Source organism: Chiroxiphia lanceolata, chromosome 18 (assembly GCF_009829145.1).
Source record: "Chiroxiphia lanceolata isolate bChiLan1 chromosome 18, bChiLan1.pri, whole genome shotgun sequence".
NCBI classification, from domain to species: Eukaryota; Metazoa; Chordata; class Aves; order Passeriformes; family Pipridae; genus Chiroxiphia; species Chiroxiphia lanceolata.
In genome coordinates, this window is record NC_045654.1 from 1,934,979 (window position 1) to 1,959,310 (window position 24,332).

General features: G+C 64.3%; 1 protein-coding gene across 3 annotated transcripts; it reads right to left on the reverse strand.

Annotated features, from left to right (window-relative positions):
- Positions 1 to 1,334: 1,334 nt before the first annotated feature.
- On the reverse strand, positions 1,335 to 19,525 carry EMID1 (EMI domain containing 1). Of its 3 annotated transcripts, none has more exons than XM_032705544.1 (15): positions 19,343 to 19,525; positions 16,174 to 16,287; positions 15,988 to 16,091; positions 12,178 to 12,249; positions 11,822 to 11,883; positions 11,600 to 11,714; positions 11,186 to 11,284; positions 10,873 to 11,010; positions 9,846 to 9,932; positions 9,705 to 9,757; positions 9,571 to 9,624; positions 8,307 to 8,351; positions 8,185 to 8,229; positions 7,030 to 7,114; positions 1,335 to 1,836 (listed from the first exon to the last, which is right to left on the reverse strand). In XM_032705544.1, exons 1-15 carry the CDS (start codon positions 19,480 to 19,482, stop codon positions 1,718 to 1,720), a joined length of 1,332 nt encoding a protein of 443 aa, XP_032561435.1. In that variant the 5' UTR covers positions 19,483 to 19,525; the 3' UTR covers positions 1,335 to 1,717. The 3 variants fall into 3 exon arrangements, with proteins under 3 accessions (XP_032561435.1, XP_032561436.1, XP_032561437.1); XM_032705546.1 differs by lacking the exon at positions 1,335 to 1,836 and adding an exon at positions 4,856 to 4,946; XM_032705545.1 differs by lacking the exons at positions 7,030 to 7,114; positions 8,185 to 8,229 and adding an exon at positions 4,856 to 4,946.
- Between the last annotated feature and the right edge of the window lie 4,807 nt (positions 19,526 to 24,332).

Genomic DNA, 24,332 nt, shown 5'->3' on the forward strand with positions numbered 1-24,332 from the left:
CAGCGTCGGGAGGGCCCTGCCCGCTCCGCTCCGCCGCCCGCCCGCCGCTCGCACCGATAGCGAGCGACGCGAAGGCCTCACGGGCAGCGCCCGCCGCGCCGGAGCGCAGGGGTGCCGCGGCGATGGGTGCTCGCCGCTCCCCCCCTCGCGGCGCGCTGCGATGGTACGGCCCGCGGCCGTTAGGGACCGTCGCGCAAGAGGCGCTCGGGCCGCGGGGCGAGCGGGGGCGTGACGTCATCGCCGGCGCCGTGATGTCATCGCGGGGGGCGCTGTGACGTCGCGCGGCAGCGCGTGCCCTAGGCGTGTAATGACGTCATTGCGTCCCCTGTTGTCACGTTCTGGTGTGTGATGTCCCCAGGTGTCACAGGCCGGCAGGTGACACCATGGGCTGCGTGTGATGTCACAGGTCACATCCTGCTAAATGACCGTGGGCTGCGTGTGACGTCACCGGTGTCACACCTCACACACCAGTTGCATCTCGGGCTGCGTGTGATGGCACCTGGTGTCACAACTCTAGTGGCAGCGGGTGACACTGTGGGCTCTGCATGATGTCACCAGGTGGTGTGTGACATCACCGGGTGTCACAGGTGACCCCGTGGGTGCTGCGTGGTGCTCCCCAGTGCTGTCCCCAGCAGCACACGATGCCCACGCACTGGGGCTGCCATGGCTGAGTGACATCACGTGTGACATCACATGTGTCACACCAGGTGTGACATCATCTCCCCACGCTGCTGGCGGTGTGTCCCCTGAGGCCACGAGTGGGGGTGCAGTGTGTCACACGAAGAGTAGGGGGTGTCCCAGGGGTGGGGTGGCACAGGTGGGTGTCCCACGGGTGGCACTGAGCAGATGGCTGTCCCGGGGGTGGCATTGCATGGGTAGGTGTCCCAGGGGTGGCACAGTGTGCGTGGCTGTCCCGGGGGTGGCATGATGTGGGTTGGTGTCCTTTGGGTGGTCCGGCGTGGGGGGGTGTCCTGTGGGTGATGTGCAGGGATTGGTGTCCCAGGGCTGGCACTGCAGGGGCAGGTGTCCTATGGGTGATGTGACGTGGGTGGGTGTCCCAGGGGTGTCACATCATGAGTGGGTGTCCCCTGGGTACCCCTGCATGTCCCCCCATCCCACTGCACCCCACCCCTTCCCACCCCTTCCCACCCCATCCCATCCCCCTGTACCCCCCTCCCCACCCCTCTGTCACCCCCAGGGCCACCCCTGGGACCACCCCACTGTCCCAGCCCACCCACTGTGGGTGAACAGACCCACCCCCCCCCCCACTTCCCACCCCTCCAGGGGCACCCACATCCCACAGGGACATCAAGTGACACCAGGTGACACCACAGGACACGGCTCTGGGGACATTTACTGACCTCGAGGGTCCCAAAGCAGGGGACAAAGCGTGGCGGGAGCCCCACCCGGGGGGTCCCCACCCCCCTTCCCCAGCGTGGGGGGCTCGGGGGGAGCGAGAATCCACCCCCCCGGAGCTGCACTTTGGGCTGGGGGGGACACCAGGGGTGGGGTCCCCCCTTTGCCCTCCCCGGGGGGCTCAAGCAGAAGCGCCTGGGGGGTTGGGGGGGTCGGTGCCGTGCCACCGGTAGCACCAAATGGGGGGACACTGTGGAGGGACACTGGGGTGCCCCCCTTCCTACCCCCCACGTGTGGGGGGGGGCCCTGCCCGTCCTGGCACGGCGGCGGGCACGGGGTTGGGGGGCACGTGGGGGGCTCCTCATGGCCCTCGGGGGCGGGTGACGATGCGATAGGGGGGCTGGGCACTGCCACGCTTCCCGCGGGGCACCCCCGGCGTCCCTGTGCCCGGGGGGGCACTGCCCGAACCGGGCTCTGGCTCTGCGGGAGGAAAGGAGAGGGGTGTCAGCTGAGGGGGCACCGAACCCCCCCAAAGAACTAACCCACAGCGAGGGTCTGCTGCCCCACAGAAAGGGGGTTCGTGCCCCCTTTGCCCCGGGAGTCCCCGATCCCTGGGGGCACCCACACGGGGCCCCCCCGGCTGGCAGCCCTGCCTGGCACCCCCGGCTGGCACCCCAAAAGCTGGGGTTTCCCCGCAGGAAAGCGCAGTTGGGAAGGGGAGGGGGAGAGGGAGGAGGGTGGGGGGCACCCACCGCCCCCCAGCTGGGCACAGGGTGGCAGAGGGGGTTGGCACCGGGGTATCCCCTGGGACAAGGGGGGCTCCGGGAGCTGCTTCGGTCCAAGAGGGTGCCCGTGGTCCCCTTTGACCTTGGGGGGCTCCTTGGATCTCCCATGGCTTGAGGGGCTCCGTGGTATCCCTTGGGAAACCCTTTCTCAGGAACACCCTTGAGCCTTGAAGAGCTCCAGGGTCTCTCCTGGTCCTAAAGGGTCTCCGTGGTCTCCTGTGGATTGAGAGGGGCTCCATGGTCTCCCTTGAGCCTTGGGGAGCTCCAGGGTTTCTCCTGATCTAAGAGGATCTCCATGGTCGCCCCTCTCAATCCAAGAGTGTCCCCATGGTTTCCTTTGGATTGAGAGGGGCTCCATGATCTCCCTTGGGAGACCCTTCCCCAGGAACTCCCTTCAACCCTGGGGAGCTCCAGGGTCTCTCCTGGTCCAGAAAGGTCTCCATGGTCACCTCTCTCAATCCAAGAGTCTCCATGGTCTCCTTTGACCCTCCCTTTGTTTGAGAGGGTCTCCATGATCTCCCTTGGGAGACTCTTCCCAAGGAACTCCCTTCAACCCTGGGGAGCTCCAGGGTTTCTCCTGGTCCCAAAAGGTCTCCATGATCACCTCTCTCCATCCAAGACTGTCTCCATGGTCTCCTTTGGATTGAGAGGGGCTCCTTGGTGTCCCTTGTACCTCAGGGAGCTCCAGGGTCTCTCCGGATCCAAAAAGGTCTCCGTGGTCACCTCCCTCCATACAGGAGAGTTTCTATGGTCTCCTTTGACCCTCCCTTGATTTGAGAGGGTCTCCATGATCTTTCTTGGGAGACCCTTCCCCAGGAACTCCCTTGAACCACAGGGAGCTCCAGGGTTTCTCCTGCTCCAAAAGGGTCTCCATGGTCACCTCTCTCCATCCAAAACTGTCTCCATGGTCTCCTTTGGATTGAGAGGGGCTCCATGGTCTCCCTTGAACCTTGGGGAGTTCCAGGGTTTCTCCTGCTCTGAAAGGGTCTCCATGGTCACCCCTCTCAACCCAAGAGGGTCCCCACAGCCCCCTTTGACCCTGAGGGGCTCCGTGGTCTCCTTTGGATTGAGAGGGGCTACATGGTCTCCCTTGAGCCTTGGGGAGATCCAGGGTCTCTCCTGACCCAAAAGCGTCTCTCCATGGTCACCTCTCTCCATCAGAGGGTCTCCATGATCTCCTATGGATTAAGAGGGGCTCCATGGTCTTCCTTGAGCCTCAGGAAGCTCCAGGGTTTCCCCTGATCCAAGAGGGTCTCCACGGTCACCTCTCTCAATCCAAGAGTGCCCCCATGGTCTCCCTTGGTTTGAGAGGGGCTCCAGAGTTTCCCTTGGCCCTGGGGGGTTCCAGGGGTTCCCTTGATCCAGGGGGATCCCTTCATGGTCTCCCTTGAATTGAGAGGAGCTCCCTTAAATCTTGGGCAGCTCCAGAGTTCCCCTTGGTCCAAAATGGTCTCCATGGTCACCTCTCTCAATCCAAGAGTGTTTCCATGGTCTCCCTTGCTTTGAGAGGGGCTCCATGAGGAGGGCTCCATAGTCTCCCTAGAACCTTGGGAAGCTCCAGGGTTTCTCCTGGCCCAAGTGGGTTTCCATTCCATGGTTGTGTCTCTCAATCCAAGAGGGTCTCTATGGTCTCCCTTGATTTGAAAGGGGCTCCAGCATTCCCCTTGGCCCTGGGGGGCTCTGGGGGTTCCCTTGATCCAGGAGGGACTCCATGGTCTCCCTTGGTTTGAGAAGGGCTCCATCGTGTCTCTTGAACCTCGGGGAGCTTCAGGGTTTCCCTTGGTCCAAGAGGAGCTCCATGGGTGTTTCTCAGTCCAAGAGGGGATCCATGGTCTCCCTTGAACCTTGGGGAGCTCCAGGGTTTCCCTTGACCCTTGGGGGCTCCCTTGGCCCAAGAGGGTCTCCATGGACTCCCTTGGTCCTGAGGAGCTCTCTTGGCCCAGGAGAATCTCCATGGATGCCTCTCTCAATCCAGGAGGATCTCCATGGTTATCTCTCTCAATCCGAGAGATTTCCATGGTTGTCTCTCAATCCAAGAGGGTCTCTGTCATTGCCTCTCTCAGTCCAACAGGATCTCCATGGTTGCCTCTCTCAATCCAAGTGTGTCTCCATGGCTGCCTCTCAATCCAAGAGGATCTCTACGGTTGCCTCTCTCAATTCAGGTGTATCTCCATGGTCCTTTCTCTAATCCAAGAGAATCTCCATGGTTGCCTCTCTCAATCCAAGAGGATCTCTATCATTGCCTCTCTCAATCCAAGAGGATTTCCATGGCTGCCTCTCTCAATCCAAGAGGATCTCTATCATTGCCTCTCTCAATCCAAGAGGATTTCCATGGCTGCCTCTCTCAATCCAACAGGATCTCCATGGTTGCCCCTCAATCCAAGAGGATCTCCATGGATGCCTCTCCTGATCCAACAGGATTTTCATGGTTATCTCAATCCAAGAGGATTTCCATGGCTGTCTCTCAATGCAAGAGGATCTCCATGGATGCCTCTCTCAATCCAAGAGGATCTCTGTGGTTGCCTCTCCCAGTCCAAGAGGATTTCTATCATTGCCTCTCCCAATCCAAGAGGATCTCCACGGTTCTCACCCGAGGAGGGTCTCCATGCTCTCCCCTGATCCCGGAGCTCTCCCAGCCCCCCGTGCTCCGTGCCCGCTCCCGGGGGTGCCGCGGGCGCTCCGGCTGGTGTGGGGGCAGGGCGGGGGGTGGTTACCTGGCCAGATGATGGCTTCCAGCAAGGTGACCCTTCTAGCCAGGACCTCCAGCCGGGCCTGCTGCCGCAGGAGGGTTTGGAAGCTACTGGCCTGGGGGAGAGGGAGAGAGCAGAGCAGAGCAGAGCAGAGCAGAGCGTTGGCCCCGCAGGGGCACAAGGGGCATGGGGGGCACGGCAGGGCGGGGGGCATGGAGGGCATGGCAGGGCAGGGGGCACGGCAGGGGGAGGCTGATGCGCTGGGTGGGGGTGCCAGGTCTGCCGGGTGGGTGCCCTCCCAGGGGGTCCCGTGGCCCCAGGGGGCTGTGGGGGCCTCCCCCATCCCTGGGGGTCCCTCGTGGGGACCCTCCAGCAGGCACAGCTGGCTCGGTGTCCCTGAGAGCACCCTGAGGGGGACACTGGTGTCCCCTACTTGGGGACACTCCTGCTGCCACCCTCAGCGTGCTGAGCCCCCCAAAATGTGGGGGGACATGTCCCCAACATGTCCAGGGAGACACTGATGTCCCCTACCTGGGGACACTCTCCCTGCCACCCCCAGTACACTGAGCTCCCCAAAAGACTGAGGGACATGTCCCCAACCTGTCTAGGGGGATACAGTTGTCACCAACCTGGGGACATTGCCACCCCCAGCACACAGAGCAACCCAAAACATGAGGGGACACATCCCCAACCTGGCCAGGGGGACATTAATGTCCCTTATTTGGGGACACTCCCTCTGCCACCCCCAGCACACTGAGCCCCCCAAAATATGAGGGGAGATGTCCCCAGCCTGCCCAGGGGGACATTAATGTCCCCTACCTGGGGACATTTCCCCTGCCATCCCCAGCACGCTGAGCTCCCCAAAATGTGGGGAGACATATCCCCAACCTGTCCAGGGGGACACTGATGTCCCCTGCTTGGGGACACTCCCTCTGCCACCCCCCAGCACACCAAACCCTCTGACACATGGGGGGACACATCCCCAACCTGTCCAGGGGGACACTGATGTCCCCTACTTGGGGACACTCTCCCTGCCACCCCCAGCACGCTGAGCTCCCCAAAACGTGGGGGGACATGTCCCCAACCTGTCCAGGCAGCCATTAATGTCACCTGCCTGGGGACACTCTCCCTGCCACCCCCAGCATGCTGAGCTCCCCAAAACATGGGGACACATGTCCCCAACCTGCCCAGGGGGCCACCAGTTTGTCCCCAAGACAGAGACTGTCCCAGGTGTCCCTGCCCGAGGTGGGCTCTGGGGTGCCCGGCTGTGGCTGCAGGTGGGAGGACCCTGGTAGCCTTTCCTTTTTGTGGTCCCCACTGCTGGCCATGATGTCACCCTGTGGTGGCCAAGGGCCACTGTGGCATCGTGGGGGCCTGGTCACCTACTGGCAGGGATGGGGGTCACCCCTTGGCCCTGTACCCCCACGGTGGAGGGGAGGGGGTGCCAACAGTCCATGTTCGTGACATCAGTGAGCCAAGGGCCACTGGGATGTCACAGGGACCTGGGGTCCTGCCAACGGGGTTGGGAGTCACCCTTCAGAGTGAGGTTCACCCCTCTGGCCCTGTCCCCCCACAGTGGAGAGGAGGGAGTGCTGAGGGTCCCTTCCCCAAAGCTCCATGACATGAGTGAGCCAAGGGCCGCTGTGACATCATAGGGAACTGCCAGTGGGATTGGGGGTCACCCTGGGAGTCCCTGTCCCCCCACAGTGGAGGGGAGGGGATGCTGAGGGTCCCCTCCCCAAAGCTGCATGACATCAGTGAGCCAAGGGCCACCGTGATGTCACAGGGACCTGGTGACCTGCTGGCAGGGATGGGGGTCACCCCTCAGAGTGGGGGTCACCCCCTGGGCCCACTCCCCTACAGTGGAGGTGAGGGGGTGCCAAGGGTCCCCCTCCCAAAAAGCTCCATGACATCAGCAAGCCAAGGGCCACCACAGGGACCTGGTGACCTGCCAGCGGGGTTGGGGGTCACCCCTCAGAGTGGGGGTCACCCCACTTGCCCTGTCCCCCCACGGTGGAGGTGAGGGAGTGCCGAGCGTCCCCTCCCCAAAGCTCCATGACATCAGTGAGCCAAGGGCCACTGTGACATCACAGGGACCTGCTGGCAGGGATGGGGGTCACCCCTGGATGGGGGTCACCCCTGGATGGGGGGCACCCCTGGATGGGGGGCACCCCGGGGGTCCCCGTGCCCCTACTCACCGTAGAGCCCAATCATTGTTTCCAAGATTAAAACCCTCTCCGCTAAAATCTTCAGCGCCTCCCGGAGCTGGTGCAAACCCTCCCCCTGGGGACGAGAGAGGCAGGGCTGGGGGGGGCTGCACCCCTCATGGCCCTGTGCCACCCCCCAGGGGCAGCACGGAGGGGACACGGGGATTCCCCCCCTCCTGGCACCCCCTGACTCACCATGACACCGGGGAAGGACTGGGGGCACCTGGGGGGGAAGTCTGAGCCCACCCTGTGCGCCCAGCACAACTCTGTGCCCCCCTGTGCTGGGGTGGGGGTCACCAGGGGGCTGGGGATGTGCCACATCATCCCAGTCAGGTGACATTGGCACCGGGCACAGCTGGGGATCCCCAGGCCAATGTCCCAGGGACAAGCTGTGGGATACTGGCACAGCTGGGGACCCCCAGTGCCATCCTTGGGGTGGTGGGGATGAGACATGGCACTGGGGACCCCCCTGCCATCACTGGGGTCCCAGGGACAAGCTGTGGGGCACGAGGAATTGCAGGATACCCCCAGGACATCATTGGGGTGACAGGGATGTGGCGTGGGGCAGTGGGCACAGCTGGGCACCCCCATGTCACCACTGGGGTCCCAGGGACAAGCTGTGGGGCACTGGGCACAACTGGGGACCCCCAGGCCATCCCTGGGGGCCCAGGGACAAGCTGAGGGGCACTGGCACAGCTGGGGGGTCCTAGGGATGAGATGTGGCACTGGGCACAGCTGGGGACCACCAGTGCCATCCTTGGGGTGGTGGGGATGAGACATGGCACTGGGGACCTCCACGCCATCACTGGGGTCCCAGGGAAAAGCTGAGGGGCACTGGGCACAACTGGGGACCCCCAGGGAATCATTGGGGTCCCAGGGCACAAGCTGTGGGGCACTGGGAACTGTAGAGGACTCCCTTACCATCAGTGGGATCAGAGGGATGAGGTGTGGGGTGCTGGGCACAGCTGGGCACCCCCAGGCCATCGCTGGGGAACCAGGGACAAGCTGTGGGGCACTGGGCAGAGCTGGGCACCCCCAGGCCTTCCCTGGGGTCCCAGGGACGAGCTCCAGAGGGGTCTGGGGGTCCCCCCGTGCCCATCCCCCCTCCCCATCCCGCCCGCCCCCAGTGCCCCCGGTGCCACTCACCCAAGTGTCCCTGTGGCCCGGCTCGCCCCGGGGGCCCGGCTCGCCCTGGAACAGAGAGCAGAGGGCCTGGCAGCACGGGGGGCACGGGGGGAGCGCCGGGGGGGGCCCCCCCACCCACCTACCTGTGCCCCGTCCTGCCCACGGCTGCCAGGGTGGCCCTGGGGACCCTGCGGGGGGACAGAGCCCGTCAGTGCCCGGGGGGGCACGGCCAGAGCCCCAAAACCACCCCAAACCAGCCCAAAACACTCTGAAAACACCCCAAACCACCTGAAATCACCTCAAAACCACACCAAACCCACCCCCAATCACCCCCAATCACCTCAAAATCACCCCAAATCACCCCAAACCCACCTCGAATCACCCCAAAAATACCCCAAATCACCCACAAACCACCCCCAATCACCCCAAAAACATCCCGAATCACCTCCAAAACACCCCGAATCACCCCAAAACCATCCCGAATCACCCCAAGAACACCCAAAATCTGGCTGTGCCTGAGCTGCTACCAGGTGAGAGACCCCAAAATATCCCCAAATCACCCCAAAATCATCCTAAAATGACCCCAAATCACCTCAAAACCACCTCGAATCTGGCTGTGCCTAAGCTGCTACCAAGTGAGGGACCCTGAAATATCCCCAAATAACCCCAAAATTATCCTAAATCATCCCCAAATCACCCCAGAACTGGCTGTGCCTGAGCTGCTGCCAAGTGAGGGACCCCAAAACATCCCAAAATCACCCCAAAATATCCGAAATCACCCCGAAATCTGACTGTGCCTGAGTTGCTACCAGGTGAGGGACCCTGAAATATCCCCAAATCACCCCAAAACCTCCCTGTATCACCTCAAAGCACCCCAAAAATCATCTTCTGCACCCCAAAATACCCCAAAGCTGGCTGTGCCTAAGCTGCTACCAGGTGAGGGACCCCAAAATATCCCCAAATCACCCAAAAACTACCCCAAATCACCCCAAAACTGGCTGTGCCTGAGCTACTGCCAGGTGAGAGACCCCAAAATAACCCAAAATACTCCCCAAGTCATCCTGAAACACATGAAATCATCCGAAATCACCCCAAAAATCATCTTCTGCACCCCAAAATACCTCAAGCTGTCTGTGCCTGAGCTGCTGCCAGGTGAGGGACCCCAAAATAATCCCAAATCACCCCCAAATCCTCCTGAAACACCACAAATCACCTCAAAACCACCCCCAAAATCATCTTCTGCAGCCCAAAACACCCTCTGTGACCCTGGCTGAGCACCTGAGACCCCCCCCCGATCATCCTGAAACACTGCAAATCACCCCAAAAATCATCTCCCGCACCCCAAAACACCCCTGTGACCCCTACTGAGCACCTGAGACCCCCCAAAATCCCGGGGGGGGAACTCACCCTGTCCCCCTTCTCTCCGGGGGGCCCCGCAGCTCCGGGTGCTCCGGCTCGTCCCTGCGGGGACAAGGTGCGTGACATCCCCCTGGGGGAGGGGACACCCCGGGGTCCGCCCCCCTCCCCCCCCCAGCACTTACGTCGGGTCCGGGGGGTCCGGGGGGCCCGGTGGGGCCCGGGGGGCCGGGGGGACCTGCGGGAGAGGGGGCACAGCTCAGCTCGGCCCCGGGGCACCCCAAAATGGGTTGTGGGGGGCAGGGAATGGGGGGACACGCACTCACCCATGGGCCCCACGGGTCCGGGGGGGCCCACGGGCCCCACGATGCTCCTGGTGGGCTCGGTGAAGGTGTTGGAGAGGAGGGGGTCCCCTGGGGGAGTGGGGGGTGGACAGGGGGCAGGCCTGGGGGGTGGGGGACCCCAGACCCCTCCCCTGCTCTGCCCCACACCTGGGACCCCAATGTTGGCAGAGGGGTCCCCAGTGCTGCCCAGTGCCCCCCACCTCATCCCTGCAACCCCAGTGATGGCAGGAGTTCCCCAGTACTGCCCAGTGCCCCCCACCTCATCCCTGGAGCCCTGGTGGTGTCACGGGGACCTCCAGCTCTTCCCAGTGTCCCCCACCTCTTTCCTGAGACCCCAATGACAACCAGGGGGGTCCCCAGTAGTGCTTAGTGCCCCTCACCTCATCCCTGGAGCCCTGGTGGTGTCAGGGGGGCCCCCAGCTCTTCCCAGTGTCCCCCACCTCATCCCTGGGACTCCAGTGGTGTTAGGGGGCTCCTCAGTGCTGCCCAGGGTCCCCCACCTCATCCCTGGGACCCCAGTGGTCTAAGGGGGGTCCCCAGTACTGCCCAGTGCCATCCCCTCATCCCTGCAACCCCAGTGATGGCAAGGGGGTCCCCAGCTCTTCCCAGTGCCCCCCACCTCATCCCTTGAGCCCTGGTGGTGTCAGGGGAACCCCCAGTGCTACCCAGTGCCCCCTCCGTCATCCCTGCAATTCCAATGATGGCAAGGGGGCCCCCAGCTCTGCCCAGCACTCTCCACCTCATCCCTGGGACCCCAGTGGTGTCAGGGGGGCCCCCAGCTGTGTCCAATGCCCTCCACCTCATCCCTGGGACCCCAAAGTTGGCCAGGGGCTCCCCAGCTCTTCCCAGTACTCCCCACCTCTTCCCCGGGACCCCACTGACAAGTAGGGGGTCCCCACACCACCTCCAGCCCGGGCAATGCTCGGATCCCCACCCCACTCCCCCCAGCCCCGTTCCTGGGGTCAGACCAGGGAGGGACCCCCGCCCCCCCAACCCCAGCCCCCCTTACTGGGCTGGGCCAGGCGGGGGGTCGCCGGTCCCACGGGGGCAGGGGGGCCTGGGGGGCCGGGGGGGCCGGGAGGTCCCTTCTCTCCGGGGAGCCCCCTGGCCCCGTCCCGGCCGGGGGGTCCGGGCGGGCCGGGGGGACCTGCGGGGAGGAAGAGGAGGGTGAAGGTCGGGGGGGGCCCGGAGCCCCTCCGACCCCCAAACCGCCGCACGGACCCCTCGAGATCCCCCCGCCAGGGGAGGGAGTGCTCAGCTGGGGTCAAGCGACAGATTTGGGAGGGTCCCCCCCCCTCATCCCATCGTCCCCCTCCCCGTACCTGGCGGCCCCGTCGGCCCCTTCACTCCCGGAATTCCCGACGGGCCCCGTCCTCCCGCGTCGCCCTTGGGGCCGGGGGGTCCCCTGGGGCCGGGTCTCCCTGCACAGAGCGGCACCCTGAGGGGGGCACCCCGGGGACACCCCCTCGGGGGGGGGCCCCACCGTCACTCACCCCCTCCCGGCGCCCCTGGGTGGCTCGATGTCACCGCTGGGGACAACGGTGTGGGGGTCGGGACAGCATCCACCCTTCGTCCCTCTAAATGAGGGGTCCAAGAGGGGAGCCCCCCAGATGAGGGGTCCAAGAGGGGGTCCCCCCAAAATCGATATACTGACAGCACCCCGGGGCTCTCCCAGCGCCGGGGGTGCTGCCGGGTGGCACTGCCACCGTCACTGCCACTGTCACCCCCCTCCTTACCGTCATCGCCGGGGCTCCCGCGGGCCGCCGGGGACCCCCAGAGCTGCCCCCGGCCCGGGGGGCCGCCCTTGGGCGCTGGGGGGGTGGGGGGCTCTGCCACTGCCAGCCGGGCCACCTGGCAGAGACACAGCGGGGGTGGGCGACAAGGAGACCCCCTGGGGCTCCCGTGCCCCTCGGGGGGGGGGGGTGGGAAGGGATGGCAGACCCCAAATTGGGGCTCACCTGCTCCTCGAGGGTGGTGAGCCGGGCAGTCAGCTCCCCGACACGGCTGCAGTTCAGGCACCCTGGGGGGGGAAGGGGGAAAAAAGAGGGAAAGGGGATAAAGGGAGAAAAGAGAGAAAAAGAGAAGAAAAGAGGGGGAAGGGGGGAAAGGATGGGAAAAGGGGGGGAAGGGGAAAAAGGGGGCAAAGAAGAGGGAGGAAAGGAAAAGGGGGGAAGGGAGAAAAAGGGAGGAAGGGGGGAAGGGGAAAAAGGAGGGAAACGGGAAAAAGAGGATGGGAGCACAGGCGGGGGGGGGGGTGGCACCCAGCCCCCCGCCCCCCGTGCCCACCTCGGTTGGTTTTTGGGGAGGGACCCACCTGAGAAGGCCGTGGGGCGCAGGGGGGGCCGGCGGGGGGCTGTGTCCCGCACGGTGAGGAAGGTGGGAGTCTCTGCAGAGGGAGGGGGGTCAGGGTGGGGGGGGTGGGAGACCCCCCAAGGGCCACAAGGCTGGGAAAGCCTGTTGCCCCTCGCCCCAAAATAGCGGGGGGTGCAGGGACCCCATCCTTGCTCTGGGTGAGGCTCAGTGCCCCAGTCCCACCTATAATCCTGAGTCAGACCCCCCAAACCCACCCAGGGCCCTGAACTGGACCCTCCCTGAACTCACGTGTGACCAGCCAGGTCCCCCCAGTCCCACCCACAACCCCCAGTCAAGACCCCCCAAACCCAGCCAGGGTCTTGACCCAGACCCCCCGAAATCCCTCATTACCCCACACCAGACCCCCCCAACCCACAACCTTCCAACCCCACTCACTGTCCTAAACCAGACCCCCCAAACCCCTCCATGACCACACACCAGATCCCCCCAACCCCAACCCCACCCATGGTCCTAAACCAGACCCCCCACAACTCCACCCCCCAAACCCTCCTATGACCACACAACACATACCCAACCCCCCAAAACCCACTCTTGGTGTTGACCCAGACCCCCCCCAAACCCATCATTATCCCACACCAACCCCCCCCCCCACCACACCCCAGACCCCCCCCACTCACCCCCAAACCCACCTCAGCCCCCTCAGCTCCCCCTTTCCCTCAGACACCCCCAGCCCCAGCCCTGGGGGGGTTTGGGGTGGGCTGGGGGCACAGTCCCGGGGTCACTGCCCACGTCCCACCCCCCGCGGGGGGGTCCCGGCCCCCACAGAGGGACCCTGGTGGGGGCCAGCGGGTCGGGGCCACCCGGCGCGGCAGGAAAGGGGGGTCGGGAGCCCCCCCGAGCCCCCCCACGCTGCCACCCCAGCCCACCCCACCCGGCACGGCCACCGCGGGCTGCGGGGACACCGCTAAGTGGGGACAGATGGGGGGCCGGCGGCCAAGAGCGGGGACGGGGGGAGGAGGAGGAGGAGGAGGAGGAGGAGGAAGAGCCCCCCCCGCCTCCCCCAGCGCTGCTCCCACCCAGCTGGTCCCGGCCCCCCCCGTGGAAAGGGGGGAAAGGGGAGGAAAAGAGGGAAAAGGGGGGAAAAAGGGGGGGAAAGAGGAAAAGGGGAGGGGGGGAAGGGGGGAAAAAAGGGAAAAGGGGGTAAAGGAGGAAAAAGAGAAAAGTGGGAAAAAGGGGGGAAGGGGGAAAAAAGGGAAAGGGGATAAAAGGGGGGAAGAGGAAAAGGGGGGAAATGGGGGAAGGGGGAAAGGGGGGAAAGAGGGAGGAAGGGAGAAAAACAGGAGAAGGGGGAAAAAGAGGGAAAGGGGATAAAGAGGGGGGAAGAGGAAAAGGGGGGAAAGGGGGGAAAAAGAGAGAAAAGAGGGAAAAAGGGGGGAAGGGAGAAAAAGGGGGGAAGGGGGAAAAAAGAGGGAACAGGGATAAGGGGAGAAAAGGGAGGAAAAGAGAAGAAGGGGGGGGAAGGGGAAAAAAGGGGCAAAGGATGAGGAAGGAAGGAAAACGAGGAATGGAAAGGAAAACGAGGGAAAGAGGGAAGGGAGGAAAAGCAGGAATGAGAAAGGGAAAAAAGGGGGGAAAGGGGAGGAAAAGGGAGAAAAAGAGGAGGAAACAGGGAAAGGGAAAAAAGGGGGAAAGGGGGAAAAGGGGAGAAGGGAGGAAAAGAGGGAAATGGGGAAGGGAAAAAAGGGGGCGAGGGGGAAAAGGGAGAAGAAGGGGAGGGAAGGGGGAAGGGAAAAACAGGAGGAAGGGGAAAAGATGGGAAGGGGAAAAGGGGGGAAATGGAAAAGGAAAAAGGGGGAAAAGGGGGAAAAAGGTGGAAAAGGGAGAAGAAGGGAAGGAAAAGGGAGAAGGGGAAAAGGGAGCACGGGGCAAAAGGGGAAAAGGAGGGGGAAAGGAAGGAAAAAGGAGAAAAGGACAGGTCACCCTGCAGGCCCCCCGTGCCACCCCTCTGTCCCCACGGTGTCCCCACCCACAGCCCCTGATCCCTCAGAGCTGGAGCCAGAGCTGGGTCCTGGGGGAGAGGGAGGAGGAGGAGGGAGAGGGGGAGGATGTGGTGACAAAGGGGACAAAGACCCCCCTGTGAGGAGGTGGCAGCACAGCCTGGCACCCACTCCCCCCCCCCCCCCCCCCCGGCGTCTGCCACATGAGGGGGGCACATGGCCCTGGTGGGCACTGCCACACCCACCCGTGGGGGAGGGTCTGTCTGTCCTCCACCCATCCACCCATCCATCAGCCTGTCCTGTTCCCCACCCTGGTCCCATTGCCCACCCACCCCTGCCCAGCCGAACGAAGGGTCACCCAGCTGGCTTTCCACCCCCCCACCCACAGCTCTTGCTGTTGATCCACCCACCAATTGATCCATCCACATCCCACAACACCCATCCATCCATCTATCCACTCATCCATCCACCCACCCATCCATCCCTCCATCCCTCAATCCATCCATCCCTCCATCCCTCCATCCACCCATCCATCCATCCATCCCCCCACCCCTAAAGCAACATCCATCCCTCCTGCCCTCTTCCATTCATCTATCCCACACACATACAGGAACATCTCTCCATCCATCCACCCACCCATAGGAACATCCATCCATCCATCCACCCACCCATGAGAATATCCATGTGCTCACCCATCCATTTAATCTTGGGAACATCCATCCATACTCCCATTCACATGCACAGAAGAACATCCATCCATCCACCCATCCATCCATCCATCCACCCATCCATCCATCCACTCATCCCATTCACCCACCCATGAGAATATCCATGTGTTCATCCATCCACTTAATCCTGGAAACATCCATCCATCCTCCCGTTCACACATACAGAGGAACATCCATCCACCCATCCATCCATCCACCCACCCATCCAATCCCTCCATCCCTCCATCCCTCCACCCACCCATCCTTCCATCCATTCATCCACCCATCCATCATTCCATAAAGCAACATCAATCCCTCCCACCCTCTTTCATTCATCTATCCCACACACACACAGGAACATCCCTCCCTCCATCCATCCACCCAGAGAAACATCCATTCATCCATCCATCCACCCCTGAAAGAACATCCATCCCTCCCACCCTCCTCTGTTCATCCAACCATCCCATCCATCACCCATGAGAACATCCATCCATCCACCCACCCATCCACACACCAAGGAACATCCCTTCTTCCACCCCTCCATCCATCCCCATATCCCTCCATCCCCATATCCCTCCATCCCTTCATCTGTCCATCCGTCCATCCCTCCATCCATCCCCATATCTATCCATCCATCCCTCCATCCCTCCATCCCTCCATCCCCATATCCATCCCTCCATCCCATATCCATCCATTCATCCCCATATCCATCCCTCCCTCCATCCCTCCGTCCCTCCATCCATCCATCCGTCCGTCCCTCCATCCATCCCCATATCCATCCATCCCTCCATCCATCCCTCCCTCCATCCATCCATCCCCATATCCATCCATCCCTCCATCTGTCCATCCATCCATCCCTCCATCCCTCCATCCACCCCCATATCCATCCATCCCTCCATCCATCCCTCCCTCCATCCATCCATCCCCATATCCATCCATCCCTCCATCTGTCCATCCATCCATCTCTCCATCCACCCCCATATCCATCCATCCCTCCCTCCCTCCCTCCCCCCCTCCATCCCTCCATCCCCGTATCCCTCCATCCCACCCCCCATGGCTCCTCTCCCCCCAGCCGTGCCGATGTCCCCCGTCCCTGCCGTGTCCCACCTTCCTCGCAGTTGGCTCCGGCGTGGCCGGGGCAGCACCTCCACTCCAGGGCCGTCAGTGTCCTGTAGGTCACCCTGTAGAGGGGCCGCACCACGGCGCGGTAGCTGCGGCACAGAGGGGCACCTCAGACCCATCCCGGGGGGATTCCAAGAGTCCCCAACGCACGGGACCCCGGTGACCCCTCACCTGCCCCCGCTGCAGGCCAGGGGCCAGCGGCAGCCCTGGAAGACCCTCTGGAGGAAGGTGCCGTTGTGGACGTGGCAGGACACCGTCCGTGTCACCGTGTAGGAGCACCAGTTGCTGCAAAGGGAAACCCCACGGGGACACCGCGGGGGTGGCAGTGCCACCGTGAGGGTCCTGCCACCCAAACTGCCCCGGGAGGTGCCCGTGGGGAGCTTTGCCCTGGCACGTGGTGGGGGGAGCTGGGGCCCCACATTCCTGCTGCATTCCCAACCCCGCGCTGGCGCCGGCCGGCCTGGAGCGGGGCCCGGGCCCCCCCCGCGCCCCCAGCCCACCCCACACAAAGGCTCCTTTCTTCTGCCCCACATGCCAGGCTCTGCCCACCCCCGCCGCGGGCACCCCCAGCCTCAGTTTCCCCCTGCAGAGGCGGGGGGGACACACACCGGTGCCACCACGCCGAGTGACCCCGTCCCCGCGCGGCGGGAAGGACTCGCCGTTCCCTCGGCAGCTCCGAACTCAAAAGGCTGCACAATTTGGGTCAAAAAAAAAAGGAGCTTTTCGGGACCGGCCGCAGCAGCGCCGCGAGGAGGGAGGCAGGCGGTGGCAGCGGGGACGAGCGGGCGCCGCGGGGGGACAATTGTCTGGGAGGTGCTGGGGGCGGGGGGACAGCGCGGTGGCACTGGGCTTTCCGGCCGGGCAGCGTCCCAGGCGGGCACCGTGCCAGGGCTATGGAAGCGCAGATCCCGCCGGAGCTGTCGCCACGCTCCCGCTGCCGCCCCCTTTCCCCCCGTGCCAGGGGGGGTCCGGGGTGGCATCGTCCCCCTTTGGAGGGCACCCAGCTCCCTCCCGGGCGGCGCTGCCAGCTCCAGCTGCGGCGATGCCCGCCGGGCTGGGGATGGGTCCCGGCTCGCTTCCCAGCGGGAATGCCCTCCCGGGAGCGGGGCAGGAGCTGGCAGGCGCCGGCATGTGAGCGCCGGCGTGGCCTGGCGTGACCCTGGCCCACCCACCGGGCCGCCACTCACGCACTGAGCGTGTCGGGGCTCTGCCGCGAGGCATGTGCCCACCCGGGGCAAAGCCCACGCCAGGCTTGGCTCCCAATCCCGCTCCCATTCCCCAAACCAGCTGCTTGGCTTTGTGCCCCCGGCTTGGGATGGCAGCGATGCGCCGGGGAGGGATGGGCTGGGATGGGGCGGGATGAGGCTGGGATGGGCTGGGGGTTTGTGAGCCCTCGGTGCCAACAGCAAGGTGGGGCGTGGGGGGTCCCGGGGGGACAGGGTAGAGTGATGCCAAGGCGCCGGGGGCTTCCTGGGCTTGGCCGGGAGGGGAAGGGGAAATGAGGCGGCTGCTGCCCGTCTCCCTCCCCGAGCCGAGCGGAACCGGGAGGTCCCGGCAATCCGGTGCCGGAGACACGGCCAGAGCCAAAGGCTTCCTGTAAACAACCCCCCCGCCGCCCCCCCGGCCACTGGGATGGGCACCACAACCCCCCACAGCCCCCCACAGCCACCACAGCCCCCTACAGCCCCCACAGCCCTCCACAGCCCCCCACAGCCCCCCACAGCACCCCACAACCCTCCACAGCCCCCCACAGCACCCCACAGCCCCCCACAGCCCCCCACAGCCCCCCACAGCACCCCAGAGCACCTCACAGCCCCCACAGCCCCCCACAGCCCCCCACAGCTCCCCACAGCCCCCCACAGCTCCCCATAGCCCCTCACAAACCCCCACAGCCTCTCACAGCCCTCACGGCCACCACAGCACCCCACATCCTCCCACAGCCCCCACAGCCCCCACAGGCCCCCACAGCCCCCCCCAAATCCCCACAGCCCCACACAGACCCCTACAGTCACCACATCCTCCCCACAGCCCCACACAGACCCCCGTGCCCCCCATGGCCCCCCGGACTGGGTCACCTCCCAGGGACGGGTAGGACCCCGGGGCAGGGGACATTGACCCTGCATCAGCCCCAACATTCCCAGTATGTCCAGTAGCCCCAGTGTGCCCAAGCAGTCCCATTATGCCCAGTGTGCCCAGTAGCCCCAGCAGCCCCAGTATCTCCAGTATGTCCAGGCAGCCCCAACAGCCCCTGTATGCCCAGTATGCCCAGTAGTCCCATCAGCCCCAGCAGCTCCATTATGCCCGGCAGATCCAGTATGCCCAGGCAGTCCCAGCAGTCCCAGTATGCCCAGGCAGCCCCAGCAGTCCCAGTATGCCCAGGCAGCCCCAGTAGCCCCAGTAGTCCCAGTATGCCCAGGCAGCCCCAGCAGCTCCAGTGTGCCCGACAGCCCCAGCGTGCCCAGGCAGTCCCCAGTAACCCCAACAGACCCAGTAGCCCCAGTGTGCCCAGGAGTCCCAGTAGCCCCAGCATACCCTGGCAACTCCAGTAGCCCCAGCAATCCCAGTATGCCCAGGCAGCCCCAGCAGTACCAGTATCCCCACTATGCCCAGGCAGCCCCAGAAATCCCAGTATGCCCAGCAGTCCCAGCAGCCCTATTAGTCCCAGTAGCCCCAGTATGCCCAGGCAGCCCCAGCAGCCCCAGCACCTCGCTAACCCTGGTAGCACTGATAACCCCAGACGTGCTGTTAGCCCCAGTAAACCCCAGTAACGCCCCAGCAAGTCTTGCCAGGCACAGTGACCCTCAGCCCCAGCACATCCCACCAGCCCCAGTAACCCCCCCAGGAAGCCCCAGTAAGTCCTACTGGACCCAGTAACCCCCAATGCCCCCAGTAAGTCCAGCTAGCTCCCCCAGCAGCCCCCAGTACCCCCAGCTCTCCCAGTCCCAGTAGCCCCAGCACGGCCCACAGCAGCCAATCCCCCCCGGTCCAGATGCCCCCCACGCCTGGTACACAGAGCCCCCCGGTACCCACAGACCCTGTTATCTGATGCCCCTTGTACCCGACGCCCCCATACCTGGTATCCGGTACCCACAGACGGCCAGAGCCCCCCCAGCGCCTGATGCCCTTGATGTCCAGATCTCCCTGGTGCCCCCCCGAGCTCCCCAGTGCCTGATGCCCCCCGTGCCCAGGACTTGGAGCTCCTGGTACTCGGTACCCCCGGCACCCAGAGCCCCCGCTGCCTGACCCATCCCGGTCCCCAGAGCCCCCGGTGCTCGACACCCCCCCGAACGCGGTGCCCCCGTGCCCGGTGCCCGCCCCCCCGTGCCCCCGGTGCCGGTACCTGCGGGCGGCGGGCGGCAGCAGGGCCGGGCTCCAGGCGGCCGCGGGCAGCGGCAGCAGCAGGCAGAGGCACAGGCAGAGCCCCAGCGGTGCGGGCAGCGGTGCGGGCAGGGGCGGGCAGGACCCCCGGCCCCCGGCCATGCCGCTCCGCGGGGCTCGGCGCTGCCGGGGCACCGGCACCGAGCGGGCGGCGGGGGAGGGGAGGAGGAAGGAGGAGGGATGGAGGAGGAGGAGGAGGAGGGATGGAGGAGGGACCCCCCGCCTGCTCCCCCTCCTTCCGCCCCGCGGCACGGGGTCCCACTGGCGGGACGGACACCGGGGGCGGGGGGAAATTTGGGGGTTGGGGGGACACAGTGGCCCGGGCGCAGGATCGGGGGCAGAGGGAGGTTGGGGCCTGGGGGCAGGATCGGGGGTCGGGGATCGGTCGGGACCGAGGGGCGGGATCGGGGGGGTCGGGGGAGCTCGGGACCGGGAGAGGCTCAGCGCGGGGAGGGGACACGATGTGGGGACGGTTCCGTCTGCCCGTGGGAGAGACTGGGGAGCGGTGTGAGCCCCCCCCCGTGGGGACACCCGCGCGTGTGTGACCCTGTGTGTGTGTGGGGATACACACACATGTGGGTGACTCTGTGTGTGCTTGGGGACACACCTGTGTGTGCAACCCTGTGTGTGTGCACAGGACATGTGTGTTTGTGATCCTCTGTGTGAGTGGGGACACACGTGTGTGTGTGTGTGTGTGCATGTGTGTGTGTGTATATGAGTGTGTGCACATGGGTTCACACACATGTGTGCACACAGAATCCATGTGTGTCCATGGATTCACACACGTGTGCACACAGAATCCACGTGTGTCCATGGATTCACACACATGTGTGCACACAGAATCCATGTGTGTCCATGGATTCACACACATGTGTGCACACAGAATCCACGTGTGTCCATGGATTCACACACGTGTGTGCACACAGAATCCATGTCTGTCTATGGATTCACACGTGTGTGCACATAGATTCACACACGTGTGCACACAGAATCCATGTGTGCCCATGGATTCACACATGTGTGCACACTGAATCCACGTGTGTACACAGGTGTGTGTGCCCACCCCTGTGCCCTCACACCCCTCCGTGTGCCCCGTGCCCACCCGTGTGGGATGCCCCGAGGCCCGTGTGTGTGTCTGTGCCTGCCTCTGCCTGCACGTGTGTGCACAGCCCGGGTGTGTGTCCTCCTGGCTGCCTGTCTGTCTGTCTGTGTCTGTGTGTCTGTGTGTCTGTGTGTGTGTCTGTGAGTCTGTGTCTGTGTGTCTGTGTGTCTGTGTGTGTCTGTGTATGTGTGTGTCTGTGTGTCTATGTCTGTGTCTGTGTATCTGTGTGTGCCTATGTATGTGTCTGTGTGTGTGTGTCTGTCTCTCTGTGTGTCTGTCTGTCTGTCTGTCTGTTCCCAGCTGCTGTCCCAGCTGCTTCTGCCATGTGTGTCCCTGTGTGTGGTCCCCACGTCAGGGCATGTGAAGAGCTGTGTGTGTGTTTCTGTGTGTGTGTGCGTCTGTGTGTCTGCGTGTCTTTGTGTCTATGTGTGAGTCTGTGTGTCTGTGTGGGGGGTGTGTGTGTCTGTCTGTGTGTCTGTCTGTGCCTGTGAGTCTGTGTGTCTGTGTGGGGGGTGTGTGTGTGTCAGGGGTGTGTGCGGGTGGTCCCCGCCAGGGGGGTGGGTGGGGGGCCCTACAAGCAGCCTGTCTGTCTGTCTGTCTGGGCACAGCACCCCGGGACCGCCCCCCTCCCCTGCAGTGTATAGAGGTCTCCTGCCCTGATCACCCCAGAACCCCCCCCCCCGTCCCAGCACCCAGACCCCACCTGCCGTGGGGACACAGGAGGAGGGGAGTGCTTCCCCCAGGGACACCCCACACACAGGTGCCCCCCCCCCTCTGGGCAGGGGCAGTGGGAGCTGCCCCCCCAAAGCAAACCACCCCCTCAGTGCTCAGAGCACGGGGGTCACCCCCCCTCCCAGCCCCCCCGTGTCCTTGTGGTGGGTCCCACGTGCTGTTCCCCCGTGGGTGCCGGAGGAGCCGAAGGTCACCCGCGCTCCTCCCCAGACTAAACACGGCTGCTGGGGCTGGCGGGGGCCCTGCAGGGGGGGCTGGGGGGATTGCACTGGGTGACACACGTGTGTCCCCTCCCCAGGTCTGGGTGGGCACCCCCCAGCACAGGACCTTGTCCCCATGGTGCCCCTGAGTGACCCCCACCCAGCCCTGGGGTGCCTTCCACCCCCGTGCCCACCCCCTACCTGGTGGCTTCAGCCCTCCAGAGATCCTGGGGGGGTTCACTGTGGCTCCAGGTCCCTGGGCCACGGCCCTGTCCCCCCTCCATGTCCCGCTCACAGTGCCATGTCCCCTCACCACATCCCAGCTCCGTGTCCCTGCTCTGGCTCCAGGTCCCTGAGCCTTGTCCCTACCCTCGATTCATGTCCCCGTGCCACACCCCAGCTCTGTCCCCGTGTTGTGTCCCCATCCCAGCTCCAGGTCCCCATGCCATGTCCCTGCCCTGGCTCCATGTCCCTGTGCCATGTCCCGGCTTCAGAGCTGTGCCCTGACTTCGTGTCCCCATGCAGTGTCCCCATTCCAGCTTCATATCCCATTCCATGTCCCCATGCCATGTCCCCATTCCAGCACCATGTCTTCACATCCTGTCCCTGTCCCAGCTCCAGAACCCCATGCCATGTCCCCGTCCTGGTACCATGTCCCCATGCCATGTCCCTCTTTCCCCTCTGTGTCCCATTCCATGTCCCCATGCCATGTCCCCATTCCAGCTCCATGTCTTCATGCCCGTCCCTGCCCCAGCTCCACATCCCTGCGTCCCTGTCCCAGCTGCAGAACCCCATGCCAAGTCCCTGTCCTGGTACCATGTCCCCATACCATGTCCTTCTTTCCCCTCCATGTCCCATCCCATGTCCCTGCATCATGTCCTCATGTCCCCATCCTTGTCTCTACACTGTTTCTGCATCCCCAAGCCATGTCCCCACCCCATGTCCCCATGCCTGTCCCCATCCCAGGTCCATGTCCCCATGCCATGTCCCCACTCCATGTCTGAGCCATGTGGTGTCAACCCCCAGCCCCTCATGAGACCCGAGCACAGCTCATCGCACGGATGGGCAGGGGGTGGCTCCTGCCCCCGTGGGCTGCCGGGGAGCGAGTTCCCCACCGTGGGGACAGGGATGGTGAGGGTGAGTGTCCCCATGCCCGCCCCACTCCGCCGGGACCCCCGCGGTGTCACCCTTGGCCACCAGGCCGAGGCCACCAGGTGGCACTGCGAGGCCACCGCGGCCATGGCTGCCCGGACCCCCGACCCAACCCTAACCCTGTACCCAAATCTGTCCCTCCATGGGCACAGCCAGAGGAACAACCCCTCTATCCCAACACTGCCCTCCGTGACAGCCATGACACCTCCTCTGTCCCCAGACCCACCCCCAGATCTGTCCCTCCATGGGCACAGCCAGAGGGACAACCCCTGTGCTCCCAAACGTGTCCCCAAATCTGTCCCTTTGCAGGTATGGCCACATTGGTGACTCCTCTGTCCCCAGATTTGTCCCCAAACCTGTCCCTCCATGGGCACAGACTCAGTGACAACTCCCCTGTCCCCAAATCTGTCCCTCCATTTTCTCACCCAAGTTACAACTTCTCTGTCACCAAATCTGTCTCTCCATGGGCACAGCCTGAGCGACAACCCCTCTGTCCCCAAATCTGTCCCCAGATCTGTCCCTCCGTGGGCCATGGGCACAGCCAGAGTGACAAATACCCTATCCCCGATCTGTCCCCAAACCTGCCCCTTGGCAGGCAGAGCCTTGAGCCCCTGGGCTGAGTGGGACAGCCATGGGGTGTCCCTGGGGCTCAGGGCCTCCTGTGCCTCAGTGTCCCCACAGGGCTGCGGTATCCACGTTCCCTAAGAGGGGACAAGGTGTCCCCCCAGCCAGGCTGGTCCCCCCGGGGGCAGCCCCCCGTGGTGTGTGTCCCCAGTGTGGGTGCCAGCTCCAGTGCAGATGCCCAGTGCCCCTACATGTCCCCAGAGCGTGTCCCTCCCTGGTCCCCTGGACGGGTGCCCTGTCACAGTGGCTGTCCCCGGTCCTGGTGGGTGTCCCTTGTGTGGACAGTGTGTCCCCGTGTGGGTACCTGGCCCTGGTGCAGGTGCCCATCCTCTACGGGTCCCCAGGGTGTCCCTGGTCCCCCAGGAGTGGCCCCAGTGTCGATGCCTGTTGATGTCCCCACTGTGGGCACCAGGCCACAGTGTGTGCCCCCACTGTGGGTGCCTGGCCCTTGTGAGTGTCCCCAGTGTGGTTGCCCGGCCCTGGTGTGGGTGCCCAGTCCTGGTACAGGTCTCTGGAGCCTGTGGCTGGTCCCCTGTGTGTCCCCAGTGCAGGTGCCAGGTCCCCTTGTGAGTGTCCCCACTGTGTGTGCCTGGCCCTGGTATGGGTGTCCAGTGTGGGTGCCCAGTCCCCAGTGTGTCCCCAGTGCAGGTGCCCAGCCCTGGTGTGGGTGCCCAGACCCCATACAGGTCTCTGGAGCCTGTGCCCAGTGCCCTAAGCGTGGGTCCCCAGTCCTTCTTGGGTGTCTCCTTTCTGGGTGCCCACTCCTGGTGTGTGTCCCTGATCCCTGTGGGTGTCCCCGGTGTGGATACCCGGTCCTGGTGTGTCCCCAGTGCCCCTTGTGTGTTCCCGGTCTGGGTGCCTGGCCCCGGTGTGGGTGCCCAGTCCGGGGACAGGTTCCCAGTGCAGATCCCCAGTCCTGGTGTGTGTCCCCAGTGCGGACACTCACTCCCCCGTGTGTCCCCGGATAAAACGCCCGGTCCCGACTGGTGACCCCGGCGCGTGTCCCCGGTCCTGGCGCGGCTCCTCGGTGCAGATGCCCGGTCCCCGCTGGGAGTCCCCCATCCCGGTGCAGATTCCCAATCCCCCCGTGCATGTCCCCCATCCCTGTTCCCGGTGCGTATCCCCGGTCCCGGTGCAGATTC